At 33.6% G+C, this 20,336-nt stretch overlaps 1 protein-coding gene across 3 annotated transcripts in view; it reads left to right on the top strand.

The window, feature by feature from the left end:
• The window catches only part of FRA1 (P-loop containing nucleoside triphosphate hydrolases superfamily protein), a 94,858-nt gene extending 74,839 nt beyond the window's left edge, over positions 1 to 20,019 (top strand). For 2 of the 3 annotated variants that reach the window (XM_089792151.1, XM_089792152.1), the window contains exons 19-27: positions 15,553 to 15,646; positions 15,724 to 15,755; positions 15,893 to 15,990; positions 16,208 to 16,309; positions 16,460 to 16,687; positions 16,927 to 17,089; positions 17,177 to 17,320; positions 18,896 to 19,295; positions 19,410 to 20,019. In XM_089792151.1, the coding sequence (XP_089648277.1) occupies positions 15,553 to 15,646; positions 15,724 to 15,755; positions 15,893 to 15,990; positions 16,208 to 16,309; positions 16,460 to 16,687; positions 16,927 to 17,089; positions 17,177 to 17,320; positions 18,896 to 19,105 (1,071 nt within the window). In that variant the 3' untranslated portion in view covers positions 19,106 to 19,295; positions 19,410 to 20,019. Of the gene's footprint in view, positions 1 to 15,552; positions 15,647 to 15,723; positions 15,756 to 15,892; positions 15,991 to 16,207; positions 16,310 to 16,459; positions 16,688 to 16,906; positions 17,090 to 17,176; positions 17,321 to 18,895; positions 19,296 to 19,409 lie in introns of all 3 variants that reach the window. The other variant, XM_089792154.1, reaches the window with a different exon arrangement.
• Positions 20,020 to 20,336: the final 317 nt, after the last annotated feature.

The raw sequence follows: 20,336 nt of genomic DNA, 5'->3' as shown, positions 1-20,336 counted from the left end.
ATATGTGAAAGAGACACTCGACTTTGGCATTTTGTATAGTAGAAGAAATGGTCCTAGGCTGGTTGGGTTTACAAATCTCGATTAGTTGATGACGCAAAGTCTATTCTAAATTTTAGTCTTGGTACAGGTGCAATCACATAGATCAGTAAAAAGAAACAAGTAGTAGTTCTTTCCTTGGTAGAAGCAGAGTATTGGGGAACAAAAAACATGTGAGGCAATATGGATACAAGAAAAGTCTATTCTAAATTTTAGTCTTGGTACAAGTGGAATCACATAGATCAGTAAAAAGAAACAAGTAGTAGTTCTTTCCTTGGTAGAAGCAGAGTATTGGGGAACAAAAAACAACATGTGAGGCAATATGGATACAAAAAATGCTTTTAAACATGGATATGTCTCAATCTCGTCCCTCACCCTTGTATTGCAGCAATCAAGTGGCATTAAAGATGGCCAAGAATCTAGTCATCCATAGATGTACAAAACATGTCGAGTATCATTGTCATTTCATAGAACTTGTAGAAGATAGGTTCATAATTTTGCAGTATGTTTTGAAAAGATGAATAGTATCTTTCAAAAAAGGATGAGACTTTAGACATTCCTACCAAGTATCCGAGTCTTGAAATTTATCAGGTTTTGGGATAAGCTTGGCGTATTGATAGATTGACCATTAAGGGAACATATAAAAGTAATATTGTAATATTTTGTTTTAATTGTCACTTAAGTTATTAGGATAGGCTTTATTCATTATTCTTTTATTTGTCATTTGCTTTTCATAGTTGTTATTCTTATCCAGATGGATGAACTTTTTAGAACTCTTATTCAAGGAGACTTTCACTCCTTTGTTAATATCGAATATCTTGGTAATCGGCTTTTGTATCAGCTTGTTTTTACTCTATATCCCACAACTTTGTATCATCCCCTTGTAACAATGCTTGTGCAAAAGGAGGTGCAAGTTGGAAGCGACATACACTAAGTTCTCCAATGTATTGCACTTTATTGAGTGGATGAAAGAATGCACACCTTTTTTCAATAAACTGTCATGCATCTCTTATAACCTAGGCCCTTGTACCCTTTAGAATCTTCATCAATATTTACCATTCCTTGCAATTATGGTTTGTAAACAACACTAGAAGCCAAACCATTTGCATAAATGCATATTGTTGTGTCTATTAACAATGCCTCTAGTTTCACTTGGAAACAATTTTGAAAGTCTCTGGTCTTTTGTTTGTAGTGGGTTCTTGAGTTTCAAGTGTGGCAAAAAATGAATGGCTCTCTACCACAACATTGAATTAGATGTGGGCGTTGGGGATTTCATTTCCTGTACTCTTCCTATCAGTAAGGGATGTTTCCCTCAAAAACATACTAGTTATATACTTTATCTTGTTACATGCTATGACAGTTCACTTGCTCCTATGGGATAGTTACATTATTAAATTCAGTGCAAGTTTTGATACTATTAATGTACTCCAAATAAATGGGTTTGAGTCATAAATCAAGCTATTGAGCTATAACAAAACTTGCGATATATCAAGCTAGTTATAATGCTATTGGTCTATAGATTAAGCTAGTTATAATGCTTGATCAAGGTACTCCACATATTTTTGTAGAGGAAATTTGAATTGGATTTGAACTATAGGTCAAACTACCGAGCTATAATTTGCAGCCATTGTGACCCCTATGACAAGAAATTTTACAAACACATTCAAAATTAAATTTTTTTAAAAATTGATATATACAATTTAGCTCTTTTTAATACAACCATAGAATGATAGAAGTACAAAAGAAACATAGAATAAATCAAAGAGTTGTTCTTGTTTGTAAAACAAAAATAGAGGAAACAAATTTCTCTGCAAAGATATTCCTATGGTCTTCTTGGCAACCAATACACACTTGTAAATATGGAGGAAGGGCAATGCAATCGTTATGGAATCTTAATAAGACAATCACCAATTCCATATATTGAGTCGGTTCCCAAAACCGTAGATTGGAATCCTACTAGTCTTGCCAACTTGATACTAGGATATCCAATCGGTTTTGGCCAACTTGACAAGATCAATCAATTTGATATTCTGCACTTCTGACTCTACAAGGCCAAAGTGGGTGCACCTGATCTTGAACAAATCACTTAAGTCCAAGATACTTATAGCAGATTGGTTAGAATGCGAATGCAATGAAAGTTTCCCAAGTGGCAAGGATTACAAAAAACTTTAAACTTGCAAATTATGAATTAAGAACAAAAGTAAATGGTTATGTAAATATGAGAATGTTTCAAATAAAGGATAACTATTATGGATTATTGCAACAAATGAATATATTAATTCTTCGAAGGAAAAATATGAAATAAGTGCCAGCATATGGATTATGAATCATGAATAATATAAAGACTAGTGCCAAAATTTAATGGGCAAACAGAGTCAACATTATAAGTGATTACGTACAACTTTACAAAGTTCTATGCACCTTAACCATAAACAATTTAGTAATCAAGACGTGACAGGTCAAATATATAGACGCAATTTTAAACTAGTCTAGATTGCACTTTAACTCGTAAGATTGGGAGACAAACCCGACACAAATTTGGAAACAATTAAATATTTCACTATATCTACGATAATTAAGTTTAAAATGCAATAATTGACCCTATCCACTTATCTATCATATAAATTATTTATAGAATAAAATTTTATTTTTTATAAAGGACAACTTAATAATATTTCCAGAATCGCATAAATTTTTATCCAGTAATCCAAATCCACGAGCTTTTTTCAATCATTCACTCTTTGCCAATAGAAGAACATAATATATTAAATGTACAAAAAAAAAGCTTGGGTATGTAAATATTTTTAGGACATTGTATATGAATTTGAATTGTATATAAGTTGTGTCTTCACGCTTTATTTGTATCACATATTTATAAACTACGAAAAGGTGCATAAGGAATGGATACATTCCTTCACGACACCTACTCTCAACTACTTACTAAAGAAATTGAATTATGAATATATAATTTCATAATCATAATATAACTTCCTAGAGATGGTACAATTATATGACCAAGCATATGAGATGGGTCACTTAAGCGGTGAATCACCCATGCAATAAATAGTCCTCAAATCTATGTCTCTGCATAGCAATCAATCAGCCATAGAACATGTGCACTACGTCTCATGGATTCCAAGCAATTTGAAGGTTGAACTCTTTGTTGCTCATATTGGTGATGCTCCTCCCTATCGCACATCACATAGACTTGTGACAATGTGACATCCAGTTTTCCCGAGTCTAATTAACAACTAACATACTTAAAAAAATACAGTTATTACTTCATTTTCATAGGAAGACAATTATATCAGTCATGTTCATGTGAATGAGACTTACCGTTAAAATCAGTTAGACAAAATTTCTTAACTAAGAACTTAAAACTTCATCAATGAATTTACCATAGAAATTATAATCCACATACTGTGAAATTTGAACTGATAAATCATTGTAAGAAGGCTTCTGCAATCACCCAGATTAGTCCACAAATACTACTACCACAATATCATATAATGACTTCCATCAAATGATGATTACCATTAAATACCACTATATAAAATTAGGGCATCACGTACCACTATATCATTTAGGGCATCGATTACCATTGGATCATTTAGGGCATCAAATACCACTGTATCAATTAGGGCTTCATTTACCATTGGATCATTTAGGGCATCGGATATCACTATATCAATTAGGGCTTCAAATACCACTAAATCAATTAAAATACCACTAAATCAATTAGGGCTTCAGATACCATTGTATCATTTCCTTTCCTTTTGATTACTTAACTATGGCAATAACATAAGATTAGAAGATATGCTCATATTTATTATTCATATAAATGAAAGTTTGATATATCAATTCATCAGATAAATCTATCTCTCGCATCTAAATGTAAAATAACTAGAACAATGATATAACTCAATTATTCTTACCTTCATCTTGCATGTACATCATAAAAGTAACAATACCGGTTTCCGACAACAATTGATTGTATAGCGTATCTTTGTCTGTTGTACATCCAACAACTTAGGGAGAGGTGAAACATTGTTAGGGGCTTAACCACCCAACTTCAGACCATAACTTATCCCCATACAATCTCTATCGAGAAAGGCCCTCCCTACCCGAAATAGATAGGGATCATCTTATTATCCATTGAGCATCCTGGTATCTAAACACACCATTTGACTTGACAACAGGAGATTACAATAATAGGATCATGCATGAGCTATTAAGTGTTTCGTTACTTAGTTATTCATATCTGATTTCATTCTTGGTTCTTGTAGGTTAACTCCACCTCTTCACCATTTCAATGGCTTCTTTGCCAGTGAATCCTAGGTGCTTGAAAGATTATGATCATTCTATTTTATTTAAACCTCTTCACCATTTCATGGCTTCATCGTCGATGAATCCTAGGTGTTAGTGAATCCTAGGTGTTAGAGAATTTGAGTATTCTGATCTTATTTACACCTCTTCACCATTCTATGGCATCTTGCCGGTGAATTGCTCAGTGTTAGAGATTCTATAAGTATTTTGATCATGTTTGGAAATTATGATAGCATGGTCATTGATGTCGGTTCATACAATCATTCAAATTTTTACAGCTACCATTTGAATTCATAAATGATGTTTAATCACAAGGATAATTGATGAAGATCTTCAATGAACTCTATATAATGCAGAGAACCAACAACAAGATATTATAAATTAATCTTAGTCTAACAATGCATAGTTGGCTATGCGCAGGCATTCAAATCAGGGAAAGAAGAAGTTATATATATGAAAACATATTTGCATTATTCTCAGCTCTATCAATATGTAGCCGACAACAATCAAAGAAGGAGGAAACTATGAAATACAAACACATATGTTATATTTCTTGTAGCCGACTACAGCCGGGCATATGCTTGCAAAGGAAGGAATCTTATGAAATACGATTGCATTTAATCATGACCTATGATTGTGATTGTAGTTGGTCTCAATGTGGCTCCTCCCATCTTTGGGTGGAGCCCCTGTTGGCAAATTGTTTCATCCACTAGCTTTGAGACTTGGTTTGCGAAATGCAAAACGTTGGTGGAGCAAGGAATAGAACAGAATGATACGGGTGTGTAGACAGAATGAAAGTTTTCAACTAAGAAGGAACTCACGGCTTGAATGATTCACACGGCTTAGAATGAAGACAGCAAAAACATGGAATAGGTTGATTCATAGCTTCTTAAAGGCTAGCTGAGACTCCTCGGCTTCTATTGGTTTTTCAAGATGTCCATTCGAATTCATAAACATTAATTCGATTTGAAAAGGAGAGAAATGTAGAGGGAAAAGAAATAACGAGGAGTTGAAGAGTTATAATTTTTATTTTATTATTATAATACGTTCTTATATACATTCACATAAGTCTATTGATGAGGTGACATCATTAGATTATATTATTAAAATTTATTGATGTCATTTCATTTTTATATTTATGTGTTCGTATGTAAGTGTTTATTATATTGATAAGATAAAAATTAATAAACAATCTCTAAAGGTATGTATTATATTTTAACTCAATTATTTTATGTGTCTCAATCTATTTATTTAAATAGCTCATGTGGGTCCCACAGATGTATCCTATTTCAAGTCGCTAGTTTCTCAACCCATCTGCCCAGTGATGGTGATGCTCTTGTGCCTAATTCTTTTCTAACAATGCTTCCACCCCTTCAACGTGTTTCCTGCAAGGTAATTCTTTGCAGTTAAATTATATTATCCTAATAAATTATTTAATCATAATTAATCATAATAGTTAGCCATCTTCTCAATTCCATGAATTCTTGATAAATGATCAACTAGCTTGTTATCTTAAATTATAACGATTAACCATCTTATCATTTCACAAGATTATAACCAATTTAACTGTCAACTAACTTCATGTGAACCTCAACGGCTATATTTTAAATTAGGTCAAAATTTGGGATGTAATAGACAAAAACAAAATATCATTAGATATGAGTTATCAAACAATAATTAGTGGTAGCAAATGTTTCCAGCGGCTTTGTGAGAAAATAAGCACCGAAATCCTCATGATCGCTACGTCTTCCAAGGGCACATGAATTTCGTTTTGTAGTATGTAGTGCATCGCAAGATTGTATTTGCTTTTGAAGGAATGTGTACTATCGGCTCCTCTATTGTTATTGCTGTTCCAACTATGCGATAACTATTTCATCTAAGGTCGAAAATGTCAAGCTTTTCAATGCTTTCTAGTATGTTCAAGTCCTCGCATATACTAAACTCACAATGGTACCTTCAATATTTCGGAGTCTCTTGATATTATTATTACCATAAGTCCCTTAGCACATCTCCAAATATAGGCTTTTATGTATATTGACATCTTCTCTTGATGCATCCAGAATGACATCTAAAGAGTCGCTCTCTTTCCATTCCAAGGATGCTATGCATACGCTATGTAATATTTGAACCTTCCCCAATGACGACACATGCTCTGTTTCACAAATAGTGATATGCAGGTTTTACCAATGATTTTATTCAATGAATTTGACCTTCTAGAGCCAATAAATCTCTTCCAACATTGTCTTTCCATTCACTATCAATATTGGTGATCTTTCAACATTATGGTCTTCCTAGCTGCTTGAAATTGTAAAACGGTGATTATTGATACTTATCTTTGATGTTCCTTTTGTCTATGCCAAGTATTGAATATTTCACTCTAAAGGTAATCAATACATGTAGTTGTATATGACGTGAGACTTTTTTTGTTATACTCGCTACTTTGGATATATTTGGTATACTGTCAAATGTAAGCTTTCACAGGTATCTTCAGATTTTCTTAAGCATTCTATAATACCGAACTTAAGAGTTGAGTCTCTATGAAAACTTTGTGCTTCTTAATTTAATGACTCAGCTTAAACTGTAATTGCAGAAACTTCATCCAAAATACTAATGAAATATTCTCCTTCCAAAATGCTTCAAAACAACTCCACTAGAGATGATTGAATGGTAGTTTGAAATGTTAAACAATCTCCCTAGTCATCTTTGGTATCGATAACAATATCTTATCATCATGTTCTAGGCCTCAAGTGTGTTTTGACCTTTGTCATCAATCATTGTCTTTTTCCAATTCTGCAATGTTATAAATGGAGGCCCAGACTTATGCAAAAAATAGGGGCTCCATCAGTGGCTCTTGTTTCTTGTTAGGGACATATGCCTCTTGTAGGCATAATGAGATTCCAATTATCTCTGGAGAAGCAGACTGAGCATCCATACTTAACATGACGCAAGTTGAAAATTGGGTGGCCCCAGGCCCCCCAAAAGTGAACACTGATTCTTTCCTCTATCAAACATCTAATTTTGATCGTGTAGCACTTTGGATATCCTAGATATGGTATCACATCATTCCTTAATAAAATCTGCTCCATTTACCGATGTTAGAAAAAAACCATTGCACAACATATGCTTTTCCTTCATCACTTGTCTAGAACTAAATTTCACCCTTGCTTTATCAACAAGATCATTAGAAAAGAAATAAATTTTATTGTCATTTAATCCTAACATCTGATCTCTTGGTTCATTCATTTGATTAGTATACATGAAAGAAAAATCATGAAAGGAATTATAGTGAGAACTTAAAAGCATTTCCCTAAACATATTCTTAACAAATATTATCATAGAATCTTCAGGGTTACTTACCTCAGGATGCTGCCCATACTTCATACATGTATCAAATGCATCATCCTTATGGGCAATACTTACTAGCTCTGCTTTATCAATGCAATCTTTGGTATCTAATTCTTGTTTAGCTTTTGAGAGATCAACATGTACATTGTGTTCTTTACTATATGGAAAATCCCTTGAGTCATGCGCTTGATCAGTCATACAAGCATCTAGATAGATTTTCTTTGCTCAGATATCTTCTTGTGCATAATTTGCTCGATTTCCATACTCCAGATGTTCATTTTCTTTATAAGAAGGTTTTGATAATAACTCATATTTAGGAAATACAACTTTTCTTTGATCAAGACTCTGATTAAATGTGATACTCGGAAAATTTTAGAACTATGCTTCAACAAACTCTCCTCATATATCTGATTATATTTCTGCTCATATGATGAGCTGAAAAATGTCTTACCTTATGAAAAATTATCGTAAGGCTTGTTATCCTCATCATGATGCATGTAATCATCTTCTGCAGGATCTGATATTTCTTTCATCATATCTTCACAACATGGACTAATTTCACGAAGTGATCTGCTTCCAAAAAGTGATTCTTCATGCATTGTAGGGATTAAATCTGATAAACTCCCAAAATCAATTATAGGTTCATCAAATATTTTACTTTTTTGGTATTTATCAAACAGCTTAATGTGTGCTGATCCACTGCTCTGTTTTGAGAAAAAAATTGGGCCATTCTTCTCAACATATTTTTTTATATATTTAATGTCTAATAAGAGTGAGATTTCTTCCACACTGAGAGAATACTCTTCCTCATTTTTGTATTCCCAACAATTTAATTCCTTACTGGTCTCATCATGATCAGATTCTTCTTCAATTTGGCCAAAAACGTCTTCTACACCCGAATCTGAAACATGATCTGATTCTTTTTTCACTTTGGTATTTCTTTCTTCATTTTCATCGGCTTTTTCTAATATCTGACAAAGAAGTTTCACATCAGGGTCCTTTGGCGAGATTCCCAACTCAAAATTTTTGTGTAGAAATTCCTCATATGGAGGCATAAGGTTTGATGGTATCTCATGATAAATACTTATCATCCTTATGAACAAATGTGCTGAGGTCTCGCCTTAATATCTTTCTATATTGAAAAAAGTATCAAGTGGAAACATGTTAAGGTTCTCTTCTATGCTGCAACTTTGGTTTTCTTCTTGTTCATAACACATTATCTTCATCACTTGCATCATGAAACTCATTTAAGAACCACTGCTCAAACTCTTTCTGGGATGAGATACACTGTGTAGGTAATGATTCATATGCCTGTCTTTGCATTGTCCTTCAATGTTCTAACAAACAACTTCATCACCTGATCCTCTGCGCAAACCTCATAGTCTTCTATGAATGTATAAAACACATCCAAATGCCGAATTGTTGATTCATCCCATTCTCCATGGAACTTTGGTACTGATGGAGCCTGGATTTTCACAAAAATTAAAGCCTCCATTTGTGAAGAGATGTTGGAGATTGATGGTCTTTGGTGTTAGTAAGTTCAATGCAAGATAAGAATACTATGATGAATCATTCTAGAGAAAGTATATGAAGATCTCTTGAGCTTTATATAAGGATGACTACAGTCATTGTTGTGATATGATTACTATCATAATAATAGCTGATTGGATGAGAAAATATAAAATAGATTTCATGTACAAGATTGGTAGTACATGAAGATTATTGTGTTGCACAGAAAAACGAGTCTCAAATAAAATGGCAACCAATTACGTAAATGTTTGAAAGAATATCAATCTTGTAAATCACAGAGTTTGCATTCTGATATTGTGCTGGGATCAAGGCAACATTCGACTGGCAATCATCTGCGGCATCAATCATTATTTATGAATATGTATTCAAGATATCTACAGCACCGAAAGAAATTGAATTATGAATGAAAAGTACAGATTGGACATAAAATCAGAATTGTCTAGCTTCTGTAGAATGATTATTATTGGCATAGTTCAGGCTCTTAACTTAAATATTATGGTCATGAAAATAAGAACAATCTTATGAGTGAGCAGATGCAAAGAGCCAGTAATTATGGATATTAATATCTGAAGTTACAGACCCACTTTTCAAGCAATAAAAGTTTTGAACCAGAGACTGAGAATGAAGTTTTCTAAGGGAAATGTGTCAGAGTGATCAGATTAACACAACAACAATAGGTTGAGGATCACATGAATAATAATATTGATGTCAAAACTGATGATATTTCAGAGCATATCTTAGTTTGAGGTTGCCATCTAAAGCTTAATATCCTGTTTTGCACATAGGCCTTACTTATGCCCAGAATGTATTCCGAACAAGTTAAGAAGCCGCTGGATGAAGATGGCCTGTTAGAATCTGTTTTTCCTGATTGAATTGACATGTTGAAGAAGAAATCACTGCCCCTCAATGTATTTGGATAATGATTCTAAGAAGAATCGAGTATTCATAGAACTCATACCCAACGCGCATACCTAACACAGACACAGAAACGACAAGGAAGAAGAACAGATGATGACAATAGAAGATTTTGTTACGCAGGTCTGACAATAAAGTTTTTTGATACACACCATTGACTAATGACGATTATTCCTCTATGATGCCATCAGGAGTTTGATTCCAACAAAGTCTTTCTGAGTGCACAAAGGAAGGACATGGAAAGTTGTTTGCTGCCAGAGAGGATCATCTCTTTCAGAGAAAGGTTTGTCCGAAGTAGAACCTGCGATGGAAATTGATGCTCTCAAATAAGCAGAATGGATATGCCGTTGATGTCTATCAGTTGTCAAGCAAACTATTATAACACATAAGGAATATCTACCGTGAGCTTGATCAAGCAAAAATTTGGTGTTCTCTGCAGAAGTAACGACTTTTAGAAAGCACAAAGTGCGATTAAAATTTGAAAGAGCCCGATTCAATATGCTCGATCATGGAGACCAGAGCTACTGAAGCATGAATTTTTGTGTTGAATATTACCGAAAATTTAATAAACTTATATTAATATTTTGTATTTGTTGCCGGTCTGGATATATATGCGAGTGTGGAGTCTCTATTTTCTCCAGAAGATCACATCCGATTCTGAACCGATCGATACATATTCAAGCGGTGGACACAAAGGTCATGGGTGTTGAAGCATATGAGGCACAAGAATCATTTAGCCGCCAGTTATATTTTAATATAATTAAAATCATATTAATTATTTAATATTGGTTGATTATTAATGCCCTTCCATCCTTTATAAATAGGAGATGTAAAAGTATACAATTCATATCCATACACATACCCAAGTCATATATGTTCTATGATATATTTTATATGTTCTATGATATATTTTATTCTTTCATAGGTAAAGAAATGAAGTTTTGAACTAAGTCTTTGGATTGTGGATTATTGAATAAATTTTTATGTGATTATGGAGTCAAACTGCATTGGAGTGTTTCTAGTGCAATTTCAATTTTATTTTGGGCATGATCAGTAAGAAATATTTATTTTATTTTATTTGCATGGAGCTTTAGAGTTAGAATATTATATAGTTTTGTCTTTTATAATTTTTATTTTTATTTTATAAATAATTTATATGATAGATAAGTGGATATGATCAATTAAAGCATTTTAAAATCGAACATCATAGTTGTTGAGAAATATTTAATTGTTTCCAAATCTATATCTGGTTTGTCTCCAAACCAAAGGAGTTAAAATGCATTTTAGACTATTTTAAAATTGTGTCCATATATTTGATTTGTCGCATCTTGATTACTAAATTGTTTATAATTGATGTGTGTGGAATTTTATAAAGTTGTACGTTTTAAACTTATAATGCTGACTCTATCGCCCTTCGGCACTGGTCTTTATATTTTTCATAATTCACAATCCATACGCTGGCAATTATTTCATATCTTTCCTTTGAAGAATTAATATATTCATTTGTTGCATTAATTTGTACTTCTTACTCAAAAACATTCATATATTTATCTATTATTCTTAATTCGTAATTTGCAAACTTAAAGTTTTCTGTAATCATTGCCGTTTGGGAAACTTTTCATTATATTTGCGTTATAACCAATCTGCTATAAGGATCTTGGACTTGAGTGATTTGTTCAAAATCAAGTACACTCGCCTTGGCCTTGCAGAGCCAGAAGTGAGGGGAACTCGGATTATATTATTCAGTTCTGTCAGGTTGTCCATAACCGGTTGGATATCCCAGCATTGAGTTGACGAGACTTTTAGGATTCCAATTTGCGATTTTAGAAACCAACATATACAAGTTGTGAAAGTTTTGGAGATGACTTGCTATGTTCACAATCAAAATTGTTGAAATCCAATGGCCTGATGCCATTTGGAATAAAAGGCTTTCTCTAAAATGATCGATACATTTGAAAAGACTATCTACCATTTCCTTCCGAGTCTTCTCCCTTAGCAGAGCTACCAATTGAAAATTGTATTAAATAGAGTCGCCCCCTCTTTCGAGGAATATATTGATTTGTTGATCTTCGGGGTTCTTGCTTCCAATAGAGTACGCTTCCAAACAAACTAATACAACTACTTTTTGATTCTATCTGCAAAATTTGAAATTCTAGGTAATTTCACAACACCTATTGCAAGCAATTCTCCTAAGTAGAGTCGCCAATCTATTGGTTCCCAAACCGCAAATTGAAATCCTACGAGTCTTGCTAACTCGATACTCGGATATCCAACCAATTATGGCCAACTTGACAAAATCAATCAATTTGATCTTCAACACTTCTGGCTCTGCAAGGCCAAGGCGGGTAAGATACTAAGATACTCATAACAGTTTGGTTAGAATGTGAATGCAATGAAAGTTTTCCAAGTGGCAAAAATTACAGAAAACTTTAAACTTGCAAATTACAAATTAAGAATAAAAGTAAATGGTTATGTAAATGTGAGAATGTTTTAAATAAATGAGAATTATTATGGATTATTGCAACAAATGAATATATTAATATTTTGAAGGAAAAATATAAAGTAGTTGCCAACATATGGATTATGAATCATGAATAATATAAAGACCAGTGCTAAAATTTAAAGGGCAAACAAAGTCAATATTATAAGTTATTACGTACAACTTTCTAAAGTTCTATGCACCTTAATCGTAAACAATTTAGTAATCAAGACAAGACAGATCAAATATATAGACTTAATTTTAAACTAGTCTAAATTGCACTTTAACTCCTAAGATTGGGAGACAAGCCAAACAAAGATTCAGAAACAATTAAATATTTCACTATATTTGCGATAATCAAGTTTAAAATGTTATAATTGACCCTATCCACTTATCTATCATATAAATTATTTATAAAATTAAAAAAAATGATTATAAATTACAACTTAATAATATTTCCAAATCTAAAAATTAAAATAAATAATTATGCTTGCGGGAAATAAAATTACTATAAAGACACTCCTTATTGATGGTCCCTATAAATTTATCTTAGAATCGCATAAAATTTTATCCCACGAGCTTTGTTCAATCATTCATCCTTGGGCAATAGAAGAACATAATATATTATATGTGAAAAAAATAGCTTGGATATATTATATGTGAACATAATTATTTTTTTAGGACATTGTATATGAATTTGAATTGTATATGAGTTGTGTCTTCACGCTTGATTTGTGTCATATATTTATAAACTATGAAAAGGTGTGTAAATCCCTTCATGGCACCTAATCTCAACTACTTATAATGAAAATGAATTATGAATATATAATTTCATAATCATAATATAACTTCCTACTTCCTACAGATGATACAATTGTATGACCAAGCATATGAGATGGGTCACTTAAGCAGTGAATCAGCTGTGCGATAAATAGTCCTCACATCTATGTCTCTGCATAGCGATCAATCAGCCATATAACATGTGCACTCCTGGCTCATGGATTCCAAGCAATTCAAAGGTTGAATTCTCTGTTGCGGATACCGGTGATGCTCCTCCCTATCGTACATCACATAGACCTGCGACAAAAACAAAATATCATTAGATATGAGTTATCAAAAAATAATTAGTGGTAGCGAATGTTTGCAGCGGCTTTGTGAGAAAATAGGCACCGAAATCCTCATGATCGGTACGTCTTCCAAGGAAGGGCACAGGAATTTCGTTCTGTAGTGTGTAGTGCATCGCAAGATTGTATTTGCTTCTGAGGGAATGCGTACTATTGGCTCCTCTATTGTTATTGCTGTTCCAACTGTGCGATAACTATTTCATCTAAGGTCGAATATGTCAAGCTTTGTAATGCTTTCCAGTATGTTCAATTCCTCGCATATACTAAACGCACAATGGTACTTCTAAGTCTTCCGATATCATTATTACCATAAGTCCCTCAGTACATCTCCAAATATAGGCTTCTATATATATTGTCATTTTGTATTATATCTTCTCTTGATGCATCCAGAACGACATCTGAAGAGTTCCATTCCAAGGATGCTATGCATATGCTATGTAATATCTGAACCTTTCTCAATGACGACACACGCTCTATTTCACAAACAGTGATATACAGGTTTCACCAATGAATTTGACCTTCTGGAGCAAATAAATCTCTTCCAACGCTGTCTTTCCATTCACTATCAATATTGGTGATCTTTCAGCATTATGGTCTTCCTGGCTGCTCGAATATTGTAAAACGGTGACTATTGATACTTATCCTTGCTGTTCCTTTTGTCTCTGCCAAGTATTGAATATTTCACTCTACAGGTAATCAATACATGTAATTGTATATGACCTGAGACTTTTTCATTATGCTCGCTACTTTGGATATATCTGGTATATTGTCAAATGTAAACTTTCACAGGTATCTTCAGATTTTCTTAAGCATTCTATAATACCAAACTTAACAGTTGATCTCTATGAAAACTTTGCGCTTCTTAATTTAATGGCTCAGCTTAAACTGTAATTGCAGAAACTTCATCCAAAATACTAATGAAATATTCTCCTTCCAAAATGCTTCAAAACAACTCCACTAGAGATGATTGAATGGTAGTTTGAAATGTTAAACAATCTCCCTAGACATCTTTGATATCGATAACAATATCTTATCATCATGTTCTAGCCCTCAAGTGTCTTTTGACTTTTGTCATCAATAATTGTCCTTTTCCAATTCTCCAACGTTATAAATGGAGGCCCAGATTTTTGCAAAAAATAGGGCTCCATCAGAGTCAACTAAACAAAAATGAATGTTCAAAGGCACCTTTTCGACTTAAAAACATGACGAATAATGGTGCAACTGCACACAAATCTACAGTGTTTTGTTTATCATCAATTGATTACTGTAGTGTGTTCTTAACTCGGTATTTACTATTTAATTTGTACATTTCTGACAATTATGACCTTTGCTGTCTCCCTTCTGCCCCCAAATTTTGGATCTTTTCGCTGTTCTTAGAAACCTGCCCTATGTTACTGAATACACCCATTTCCGAAACCTGGATAAAAATTGATAAACATACACCAAATAAAGCCAGATTTCAGTCTAGGTCCTTATCTATTGGACAACATAATCGATGAATGCTTTATCCCATAAATTCTAAGCAGTGCAAGACCAGTTATGAACCACATCTGATGTCACGGGCCCTTTAATAAATGTCAGCACATTTCCAGGTTTTTAAGAATGTAGTCCCCAAACTTATAATTGATCCTAAATATAATATGTTATCCCTATGTGCACAAATCAGGGATCATTGCTTAAAAGATTTACATCAGGAATGAGATATAGAGGCTGATTCTCTCTACCTTGTTAAAATTCTCTCATCAATATGATGGCTGCACTTTGTTACATTTATGACTTTTTCATCGTAATTCTTAGGTTCTCCAGCGGAAAACTGAAGAAGCTTCGATGGCTACCAAAAGGTTGAAAGAATTGTTGGAAGGCCGCAAAATGTCAGCCCGTGAAAATTTGGGTATGTATTTTTGTATTCTAGACTGTTTATCATCTTTTTTGTTTACCTTGTCTCATCACAATTTATTCTTTGTGCAGGCCATGCAAATGGAAATGCTTCTGTTATTCAGGTAGTTGCTTAAATCCTCATTGCTATGGATTTGGAACAGGTTCTCCATTAGATGTTACTATTTTTAAATGGTTACTGTTGTTTAAACCTTGAATAATTTCGCATGCACGTACAAGTAACATGAAACTACATCTGCAGAGTAATGATAAAGCCTTGCAAAGATGCCTAGAACATGAGCTGGAAGTTATAGTTCATGTTCATGAGGTTCGTAGAGAGTATCAAAAACAAACTGAAATGTAAGTATTTGTAATATATGTGAAATATAAGTACTTGTAATATATTTCAACTTCCTTCTTGTGCTTAGCATACCATTGGAATAGTAGCAGGATGCATCAAGGTTGTATCACACACACACACACACACACTTACTCTCTAGTTGATGCTTTTTTTTAACAAAAAACCTATGACTGGGCACATGGTAACAAGCAATTACATATATATGTTATAAACCAGGAGAGCTGCAATCGCAAAAGAACTCTCCAAACTAAAGCAGGAAGATGAAATAATACAAAAGGGCCATTCGCCTCAACATTGGAAAAGTGGAAGCCCAGTCAGGTCATCTTATCTTCATGTTCTAATAGAGCCTGTGCAATGCTTGTGTCCTGGAAAGTACTTTATTCAATATTGCAAGCGTGAAAATCCTTTGCAAGAACGTATAAAAAATTTCAATGACAGATACTGATGAATTTGTAGTTTGTGTTCCAGTTCTGCTACACTCAGCATGTCTCCAAACTCAAGGAATGCGAGAATTGGATTGCTTGAAAGCATGTTGAATGCCTCTTCTAGTACACTTGTAGCAATGGCGTCACAACTTTCGGAAGCAGAAGAACGTGAGCGGGCTTTTATTGGGCGTGGTCGGTGGAATCAACTACGAACTATGGGTGATGCGAAAAGCCTACTTCAATATTTGTTTAATATTGGTGCATGTGCAAGGTATAGAGCCATTGCTTTCAATTTGCAATATGCTATACAATGTGCAAGCTACAGACATTAAATTGATGTCAACCATGCACTTATATGAAGTCCTCAAAATTGTGGCACAAAGAAACCTGTTGTTATTTTAGTTTGCCCACTTTCCATGTTTGATAATGTCCATAATAAACTGAGAGTAACCTACTATCTTTTTGTAAGGTTTCCTAATTTCATATATAGTATTGATTTCTCTTCACCAGATGCCAATTGTGGGACAAAGAAGTTGAGAAGCGGGAGATGAAAGAAGCAATTACTGAACTTGGTAACTTATTGAGACAAAGTGAATTTCACAGGAAGGAAATAGAGAAGCAGCAGCGATTAAGAGAGCAGGCTGTTGCCATTGCTCTGGCTACAGCATCTTCGGTATGCTTTGGGATCTTGTTTGCAGATTTCATACAATGACACAGCTGGATTATTTTTTGCTCTTGGCTAATGGTATGCTTTTGATAGGTTGGTTCACATGCTGCAATAAAGAATGTAGCAGAGGAGAATTCAGTGTGCACTTCTTTAGGTTCCATTTCATCAAAGCGGCTACAGTATTCAGCTAACCTTTCAAGTAAAGGAAATAGCAATATCTCTTTTGAGATGCGCAAGGTATGCTATCTAATATTCTAAATATATTCGTATGTTTTTCTGCTGTTCACTCAATGAAATCCTTAATTCTTAAGTTTAAATTTCTCTTTTCCACGTGTTTAAACTATTGGCATTGAGAGTACTATCTTTTATTTGGACTGTTATGATGGTTTAGACATCTCTGGCATAATGAAATTATGTGATTATGACTTCTTTCTGTTATTAACATGTCTAATTGTCATCTATAAAGTCAAGACTGCAGCGTTTTCTTGGGATAAAGAAAAAGTCTGTTGAATTGAATAGTCTTTTGGAAAAAAAATATAAATTTTTGCATCAATTGATCAAGAGGAGAACAAACTATACTACTGCCGACCTAGATACTTAAAATGACAGAGAAAGGACCAACACGAAAAACAAGATCCTCAGGAAAGAATTGAGAGACAATAAAAATCCTAAGTATATAATAAATCATAAAAGTATAACAGCATGATGAAAAAAATTGTATGACAGCATAATGAAAACAAGACACTAAATTGTTAAGAGGATTACATTAATAGTTCAGATTATGTTAAGTTACTTGATTATAAAAGGTAAAAGTGTATTATTATAAATGTCTCGATAGCAATTATTATGGTAAGATGTATCGATAATTACTTACTGATGAAAATTCAACTAGGATGCTCTTTTTCAAAATTTGGCGTAAGTATTCTATCTTCTCAATATAAATATTATAATATATATTATGATAAGAAATTAACGAAACAATTATTATTGCAACCTTTATAAAAATCTGAACTATTAATGTAATCCCTTAAGTACTTTTGTCCATAGTTTTATAATGGCTTTTATGCAATTTCTTTATTTTATGTCTTCGGTTATTGGGGTATCTAGGTTCTCTTGCAAGATCTTGTTTTGCATGTTGATCCCTAGGTCTGTAATTGTTATGATTTTCTTCCTCTTTTCAATGATGATCCAAACATTAGCACAGTTTTTTCCAAAACCTTTCTAATTCAACTGTCATGGACTCTGGAAATATCCAAGGTCTACAGTTTTGTGTAATGGAATTACTTTTTAAGTTGCATAAATTATTTCTGGATTTTGTATTGCAAGTGTGGTCGTTGCGTTTGCTGTTTATTCCACTCCAAGTTAATATGTGCCTATTAGAACCCAAAGGCTGGAGCCAGCTCATTGCAAGGGCCTTGAATTTTATCTATCTATCTAATTATCTATATTAGGCTTTGGTCGTTTTTATTTCCTTATCATTAAGTCTAGGATTTACTTATTCCTCATGTAGTATGTTAGGGAACTTAAATTCCTTACATATTGATATGACAAGTTATTATCACATCCTTCCAGAAGATGGAGCCATTTTGTGAAAATGTTCTTGTAAGCTATGCGTGCTTCCATTATAAGTTTCTGCTGTTAGTCATTATAGCAATATGATTTCATATTTTATCAGTTGACGTATAGTCCTGCTATTTTGTGAGGCGCCTAATGGGAACACTATAATACAGTAGAACTAAAAATAAAGGAATCTCCTTGTCATAGTTAAAGTCAAATGTTATTAGATGAAATCTCATGAGTGCATGGCTGCAGGCTGTTTCTATGGGTTCAGTTGGAGGTGCAAAACTAGCAGGTGGACAAACAGGCAAACTATGGAGGTGGAAAAGAAGCCATCAGCAATGGATGCTTCAATTCAAATGGAAGTGGCAGAAACCATGGAGACTATCAGAATGGATTAGGCACAATGATGAAACTATGACACGGGTGAGGCCAAGGGGACATACATTACTTGATATGGCTTGATGGAAGCTGAAGCAAAAAAAGGGCTTTACAGTGGTTGTTTGTCTATGTGTTCTGCATGGGGCTATTACTTAAGGATTGCCAGAAACTGCTAGGTCATGTGTTGCAGGTTTATTTGGAGTCAAAAGGCATAAGGAAGATGGACAAGCATAAGAGAAATGGCTCTAGCTCCAAAATGATGCTTTCAACAGTGGTAAGAAATGTTTTCAATATATTGGTGCCTTGTATTTGTCACAATGCATTTTTAAAGATTTCGTGAGATCAGTGCTTAATAATCCTTCAAATGGAAATGAATAATTAAATCCAGGTATCAAGGCAACAGGGTACATCAATGGAACCGGTAGCAGCAGACATTAGTTCTGCTGTATCAATTGCTTTCGATTCTAACCTCGCCCTCCTGAAGTGGTGTGTAATATTATTTGTGAAATAAATCACCATAAAAACTGCTTTTTGGTCTGCTTTGGACAAGTGCGTTTGCAAGTACCATGTCAATGGATGTAGAAATCCGACCAGATTGTGCTTGTAAAAGGTACACCTATTGTGCTCAGGTAGCTAAATCTATGCAAGCAGTCCAAGTTGTACCTGTGAATTGTTTCTCTCTAGCATGGTGGTGAAACCACGTTTCGAAGAGATCAAGGGTGCTCTTCAGAAAAGTGCTGACCAGCGACTAGAAAAGATGAGACGAGATATAATTGATCACTTCTCGATTCAAACTTTTAGCTACCTGTAACTTGGGTTATGGTTTAACTAGTTTATTTGAGATTTTTCGTTTTATCAGTATGTTCCCTATGATTGAAACTATTCTTTTGTAAGCAACTTCTTTTCATCTCCATGAAAAAGCATTGGCTGAATAATGTACATTAATTTTGGAAAAAATGTCAAAAGATTATTCTAACTGTATTGATTTTTTTTGATAAGAGTCCCTGTACGAGCAATAATTACAAGCAATGACTCATATGGATAATTATAGTTGCCATAAATTTGATTTATTAAAATTACAGAAATGTTATTGGTTTGAAGCATTCAACAAATAAGCAATCTATCGGGGGTTTCTACCTTATGTTCACGAACAAAGACATAATTCTAAGTTTGTGCAAGTGATTCTTAATTCGCAAGGTTCAAGTAAATTTTCTCAATGTCTTATAGATTTATTGAAGTTATTAAAACTCTAATAATTTTTAAGAATTACTAAGCAATATGGACAAGCCTGAAAGCATAAGTAGTGTTGTACCTG

Source organism: Cupressus sempervirens, chromosome 7, assembly GCF_028749045.1.
Source record: "Cupressus sempervirens isolate cs-2001-9-10 chromosome 7, ASM2874904v1, whole genome shotgun sequence".
In the NCBI taxonomy this organism is placed as follows: domain Eukaryota; kingdom Viridiplantae; phylum Streptophyta; class Pinopsida; order Cupressales; family Cupressaceae; genus Cupressus; species Cupressus sempervirens.
Note: the sequence above shows the minus strand (reverse complement) of the source record. Positions and strands in the feature narration are given on the sequence as shown.